This window comes from Crocuta crocuta, unplaced genomic scaffold (genome assembly GCF_008692635.1).
Source record: "Crocuta crocuta isolate KB4526 unplaced genomic scaffold, BGI_CrCroc_1.0 scaffold1731, whole genome shotgun sequence".
Taxonomy (NCBI): Eukaryota; Metazoa; Chordata; class Mammalia; order Carnivora; family Hyaenidae; genus Crocuta; species Crocuta crocuta.
In genome coordinates, this window is record NW_027533126.1 from 165,752 (window position 1) to 173,153 (window position 7,402).

General features: G+C 45.7%; 1 protein-coding gene across 1 annotated transcript in view; it reads right to left on the reverse strand.

Moving 5' to 3' along the window:
* Positions 1–7,262: 7,262 nt before the first annotated feature.
* The window catches only part of CRCT1 (cysteine rich C-terminal 1), a 469-nt gene continuing 329 nt past the window's right edge, over positions 7,263–7,402 (reverse strand). Inside the window, exon 2 of the mRNA XM_077746224.1 lies at positions 7,263–7,396. Within this exon, the coding sequence (XP_077602350.1) occupies positions 7,263–7,396 (134 nt within the window). The remainder of the gene's footprint in view (positions 7,397–7,402) is intronic.

Consider the following 7,402-nt stretch of genomic DNA (forward strand, 5'->3'; position numbering starts at 1 on the left):
ATGTAGATGGTGACAGTGGCCCCACCATCTGAAGTAAAGAAATCTGAAGGGAAAAAAATAGTTTGCCAAGTAGTTATGTTTAATATGAGGTGTGTCTGAGATATCCAACTGAGACCATTTCTATGAGAATCAGGGACTTTCTTATCTGTAACTTGCAGGACATCTCATGCCTGGAGATAAAGATTTTGAAGACATCCATGTAAAGGAATCATTAAGACTCCATCTTTTTGTCTGAAATCCTAACCAAGAGCCTCACACATATTAGGACCTCGATTGAAGTGTGAAGAATGAGTGAATTAATAAGGGTTCTCTATAGAAAGAGAAAGTCAGATGGGTGTAGGCTGAACTGAAGTTATCAGGTGCAAACGTAGAAGTGGAGCTAGGAGAGAGAAGAGAGAGGAAACTGTAAAGGAAAAGTCCAAAGGATCAGAAGGAAGGGAGGGGTGGAAGCTGATCAACCATGGGAACGCTTCACAGGGCTTGGGTCCTGGATCCCGGGCCCTGGGGAAACACCAGCTGCTGATCATGCAGCGAGACCATCAGCATAATGGATGATGGGACAGTGTTATTCAGTGAGATTTGCAAAGAGGTATCAACACAAGATAGAGCAATGAACGACACTCTGAAATTTAGGGAAGACAGGAGGAGGAGATAGTTGATCATGGTACCTAGAGATGAAGTTAATGCCCCAGTTTTAAGCCAAGATGATTTTAGTATGTTTGCAAACAGGAGAGAGACCTAAAGAGCCCCCAAATGTCAAGGTTCATCATGTCTTCAGGATAAAGCTCCAGGAGCCATAGGTAGTTGTGCAAGGCCCTGCCTTATCTATCCCCTGACCAGCTGTGTAATCTCACCTGCTTCAGCCTCCTTGAGCTCCAGTCATGCAAAACTGTTTGCCATAAAGCACACGCTCACCTCTCCAGCCTTTGCACTTAAGTCTGTTTACTTTAACCGAAACATTTTTTCCCATCCTCTCAGCCTGGAAAACTCCTACACATTCTTCAGGTACAAACCGAAGTAATACGTTTTGCCAGTCCCTCAGCAGGATGAAGTTTCTGCTCTGTGGTGTAAATTTCATGTGCTGACATCAAGTACTTATCACATTACAGTGTAATGTGATATTTGACTCCCTCTCCCATTGAACTACTGGAGAAGAGTGACTTGCTTATATTACACAGTACCTAGCATATTGTAAGTGTCCAATACATTTTTAAATAATGAAATACTGAAGTTATTAGTGAACAAAATCACTGAGAGGAAGGAAGTTAACTTCTGACTTTTGGATGCATGTAATCACGTTTAAAACACATTAAAAATAGGCTTGAAGACTGAAAATTAAGTTTCTAGACATGCAGAGCTGATATAACTACATTATTGGCAATAATATATTTTTTAATATTTATTTTGGGGAGAGAGTAAGAGGGGGAGGGAGAGAGAGAGGATCCAAAGTGGGCTCTGCGCTGACAGGCTGACAGCAGAGCTCAATGTGGGGTTAGATAGAACTCATGAACCGCAAGATCATGANATCTGACTTTTGGATGCGTGTAATCACGTTTAAAACACATTAAAAAATAGGCTTGAAGACTGAAAATTAAGTTTCTAGACATGCAGAGCTGATATAACTACATTATTGGCAATAATATATTTTTTAATATTTATTTTGGGGAGAGAGTAAGAGGGGGAGGGAGAGAGAGAGGATCCAAAGTGGGCTCTGCGCTGACAGGCTGACAGCAGAGCTCAATGTGGGGTTAGATAGAACTCATGAACCGCAAGATCATGACCTAAGCCAAAGTGGGGCACTCAACCCACTGAGCCACCCAGGTGCCCCCAGTATATCCTTAGGAATCATATACACCATTGAGTGAGATATGTTAGAAGCCATAGCTCTTGCTCTGATGCAGTATCTACAAGAGAAGAGGAAGTACTTGCTTTTCCAGGATGGACACATTCTGAGGCATATTGACATATTTTGGATTTATCAGAGCCGAATCATTCTGATCTGCTACAATGTCATTCACAGAAGAGAGGATGTTGTCCTTATTCACTATGAATGCCAGTTTTCCTGTTCAACCTGTTCCACCTGCTCCAGATGAAACTGCTATCTCACCAGATGGAATCTTACCATAACTGTTCAACCCTTTAAAGATGCCAAGATGGATCTTGCAATGGGAGGGAAGTCCTGTGTGACTAACCTGATTTACATGACATCCTTTGGCTTCTGAAACTCTGCCCTGTCTTGGCTCCCCTCCACCTGGATTTCTAGAACTTGAGACCTTAAAATAGACTTAAAGGCTATCTAGTCTGAATCTTGAGTAATTTCTCTGATTTCATCACCTTTACCCTCTTCACTTGGAACTCAACCTCCTCTGAACTGTCCAATTTCTTCCTCAACTAAACTCTTGACTTTCAATATTTCCCATTCATTCATTCATTCACTCACTTAGCACATATTTACTGAGCGTTTTCAGTGTCTCAGTCCCTGTTCTTTACACTGAGGGGCACCTGGGTGGCTCAGTCGGTTAAGCTTCCAACTTCAGCTCAGGTCATAATCTCACACTTTGTGGGTTCAAGCCCTGCATCGGGCTCTGCTGACAGCTCAGAGTCTGGAGGCTGCTTCGGATTCTGTGTCTCTCCCTCTCTATGCCCCTCCTGTGCTCATGCTCTGTCCCTCTCTGTCTCTCAATAATAAATAAATGTTTAAAAATTTTTTAAAAATAAGCTGAATTTGCTCCAGTGAACATGACAAACTAGGTCTGTTCTCTCAGTAATTTTCACTGTTTGGGTGGGACCACATTTGTTCCCAAGGATTTGGCTCACCTCTGTTTGACTTATTACTATATGTTTAACTCAATTTTCAAGAATCCTGTGCCTAGAGCTCCAACCTCACATCCTCTCTCATGGTCATCTTGTTAGGACCAAACTCAACAATGTCCTGGACCAGATTCTTCCTCCCACACCACTCCTGTCTCCTGACTTTCTGTTTTGTCAATGGTACCATCACTTCCCTGTCACCAGGCACAAAGAGACACCCTAACTATTTACTCTTCTTTGGTCCCAATACATCACCCAATTCTGTCTGTTTTCCTTCCTTCTAGACAAATGCTTTTCACATGTGTCATATCCTTTTCTTACATACTGCCGTGTCCCGAGTTTGGATCCTCATTTCAAGCCAGACCTATTGTACCTTCTCACAGTGATGTGCTATATTCCCTCTATTCACTTCTTCCTCTAGAGCATTTTAGTCAGTGCTGCCTAATTAATTCTAGGGTCATGTTAGAAAATATGTAGGGGTTATGTAGACCAGTAACTATCTTCCTAAAATACTACTTTCAAAACCTTTTCCTTACCATCACACTCCATAAATATGTACAGTCTCAACTCCTTTGTTTGACACTCAAAGCCTTCTATGATCTGGCTTCATCACTCCCTCTCTGAGAATATGTCCTCATAGTCTTTCTACACCACCACCTCCTCCTTGGGTCTCCTCTCTCCTCCTTCCGTTCAAGCTTGAAATTACTCTCCTGCTTCCCAGAAATTCATACCATAGCTCAGTGTTCAGAACATTGGTTTTAGAGCCAGACATACCCAGTTCAAAGTACTATTCTGTCAATTATAAGATGTGCAACCTTGGGATGGTTACCTAAACAGCTCTGTGTCTCAATTTTCTCATCAACAAAATGTAGGGGGAAGCTTAGCTGTGGATGTACTGTGAGGATTAAGTGAAATAATGCCCAGCTTACAAAATTGACCCATCTTAATATGAAATCTGTGTGCCCACCAACTGAAGTTCTGAGTGACTTCCCTAGTAGTAAAAGTATTTAATGGACCCAGTGTAACTGAGCTCCCCTCGAACACTGTAGCCTCAGGCTTTCCTGCTCTGTGCGATGGCTCCCACATTTTCTGCTCAGATAGCGGTTCCTCAGAGAGGCTTTCTCTGGTCTTTACCTAAAATCCCCATGCACCTCCACTTAATGTCTACACTCCATCTTTTTTATTTTCATCATAGCACTTCTCACCATGTGAAATAATCTTTCTTTCTCACTTTCTTGTCTGTCTTTACCCTAAAAGGTGAAGTCACCATGGCAGGTCCACACAGGTAGGGTCCTCATGGCAGGTCCACGTGGATAGATTCACATGGCAAGGTCCACACAGGTCCACATGATTTCATTGTTTGTCTGCCTCCAGCACCGTGAACAGGATCTAACACATTTGAATAAGCGCACCCAAGAAAGAATCCCAGCCTCTCTGAAGTGCCTCCATCCTCAGAGCCTGCTCAGATCCCTCCTCCCATAAGGTCTTGTGAATGACCCAGTCCATGGTAATTTGCCTTCATTTGAAGCTCTGTAACAAATCCTTGTCTAAATTCAGTTGTATCCCTATGGCCATTGCCTATCCCGTGTTCGGCTTATGATGTTTCTTGTGTTGTTAAGTATAGTCCATATTTAAATATGAAGTTATTTCTTGTATATGACGTTAGCAATCATACCTTGTATGATTATTTACCATATTTCCCGAGTCAGACTATAAATTCCTTGAGGTCAAGACGTACTTTTGCTTATCTCCTACAATAGTCTGGCACAACACTTTGCATATGATGCACTAACAAGCATTCATTTATTTATCGACCTCTAACAGGTACCTGGCACGGTTTGGGGTGCTAAGGATGCGCTGTCCCTAAATAATTAATTGGGTGACATTATTCCATGATCTCAGTGTGTAGGTTAAGAACAAGTGGCCCTTGGCTCTCTGGGAAAGCATTAGAAGGCCTGTCCAGAGACTGTCAGTTGTTGGCCGAATAGCCTCGGATGGGTCACGAACTCTCGGAGACAGACCTGTTAAACAGAGATTTATCTTACAAAATCAGGAAAGAGACATGTAATAACACCTTGTAAGCTGCTGATTTCTATATAAATAGCAGTTGTTATGATCACCACTATAATAACACAATTTTAGCTGAAACTGGGGCCACTGTTACTGTCTTACCCAAAGGTAACAGGACATCGGACCCTGGCTGTCACATGTACTGAGTGACAGCTTTGGGTAGGACCTCACATTGCCGAGGGCCAGCATTCCAGCCCAGGTTCCCAGGGGGACTGCTGTCCCCTCGCAGGGGGCACTGTGGCCTTCCCTGCTGCCCAAAGTCAGAGAAGGCTGGGGGCTGTGAGTGCAGTGCTCCAGCCCATCCAGAGGAGCTCCTGTATTTCTATAATAAAACTATTCTTCGAACGTCAAAATCTCTGTCATCAACCCCCCTGAGGAAACCAGCTGGGACCAGGGACATGTGAGCTTGGCGGTACTACCACCCACAGCCAGGCATCTGGTCCATACAATATGCCCCATGTACAAAGCTGTGTGTTCCCATTAGGATGCACGTGTCTCCGGGGAAGTCACTGCCTTTCTTTCCCAAAACTCAGGCCTCAGCTTCTTGTGCAAGGATCACCTCCCACCTTCAGGCTGGCTTCACTCTTGTGTATTCCAAGTGCTCCCTTCCCACCTCACCTCTCCACCGAGGCCTGAGGTTTGTTGCTGAAACACACATCAAGAATATGGGAAGGGCAGGTCCACCAGTGATATCATCTGTAAACAGTTTCCACAAGTCACCTTCCACTAAGAATCACAGAATCTCAGCAATGGAGGTAGGGCCCTCCCACCCAGAGCAGGCTGCCTTTCAGAGGCTCCCTGTGGGGGTCATTTGGCCTCTCTCTAAGCATCCTGGATGAATCAATGGGCCATCCATGACCTCGCCTCTGAGCAAATACTTGCGCTGGGTGGATGCCATGACAGGGCTTGCCAGTCATCTGGCTACTGATGGAGCAGCACCAAGAAGCCAAGCTTCAATTATTTTCTGTGAGTGCGGGTGTGTCCACAGAGGCCTGCGTGTCCCTTGGCCTGGATGGTGGTGATTTCTAAGGCAATAGAACATGATGCTGCATCTGAAAACATGGACTTCGGGATCAGACAGATACTGATTCTGATCTCATATCCCTCACTCGCCGCCAAGGGGCCTTGGACATTAACTAGCTGTGCGACTTTGGCCGAGTCACTGAAACTCTCTGAACCTGATTTCTCAGACTTAAAAAATGGAGGAAATAACGTCTCCATTTTGAGAGTATCATGGGGATTAAATGAGACAATACGCATCAGGTGCCTAGCCTTGTGTCAAGCAGGAAGGAAGTGCCCAGTAAGTGGTGGCTATTGTTCTATTGTCACTGCCATTACTATTGTCTCCTCCAATGAAGCCAACACCAATGCGGAGGAAGCCTTTCTCCTTGTTTCTTCTTTCCTGAAGGGGGTGGGTAAGATCTATGCCCACGGATCTGGGTTTCAGACCTCAGGATGACCCCACCACCACCGTCACAACTACCTCTAGAGGTACATCTAGAGGATGACATCCCCATGTTTCTGAGGGTGGCCCATCCTGTCCCACAGAGTCCCAAAGTCCACAGCTCCTGGCTGGGCCTCAGCTGCATGGATGAGGCCTGGAGTGAGAGCTTCCCAGGCCCCTGGAAGTTTCAGCTTGGAGAAGTTTCTGCACCCAGCAAGCAAAGCAGTGGGTCTGTGATCCTCTGTGGCAGAAAAAAAGTCTCAGCTTGCCTGATTCCAAAGCCTCAGAGATTTGTGGATCTGAACTCTTGCCACACAGCTGCCTGGGCCTGGGGGACAGCCGGAAAGCACATCAGCTACAAGGCTCTGGGAGGATTCAGGAACCAGGCAGAGCAGTTCGGAGCACAAGCCCTGGAATGGGGCACCCTGTCTTCGTCATGAACTGGCTGGCAGATTCTGAGCAAGTTACATATCCTCGGTTTCTCTTCTGTAAAATGGGATAACAGCACCTACCTCACTGAGTCATTGTGAGAATGCCATGAGGTCATGCATGCCACGTCAAGTCCTTAGAGCACTGCCTGGCTCCACTGCGATTTCTGCCATAACAATTAAGTACCAGAAAGCCACTCTTGTTCAGGCTTGAATGTGACTTTTCTCCCCCTCACGTATGCCAAGCCAGGGCTAAGTGAAATGTAGTAGAAGGGGTAGCAGGACTGATAATAAACACACAAGTGAAAGAATAGGACACAGAGTGTTCTCAGGAGGTAGAAGCTTTATTACGATATGGATATTTATTATGCACCTACGGTGTGCAAGCCCCTGCCGACAGTAGGCTCCATTTTCCCACCCATGGCGTTCAGGTTCCCTGGGAGGATAATCACATGGGCGTCAGAGAGTTTGGTGGGGCTGAGAACAGGGTGGGTTTGGGAACATCCGGTTCAGGAAGGTTGACAAGGCGGCACACTCCAACTCTGCCCCGCGCAAGAGCACAGTGCAGTGACAGGCGGCGGGGACTCCAGTGGGGGGTCGCAGGGCTCAGCAGCCGCCACAGCAGCCTTGGCTCTGGGCTGGGCTGGAG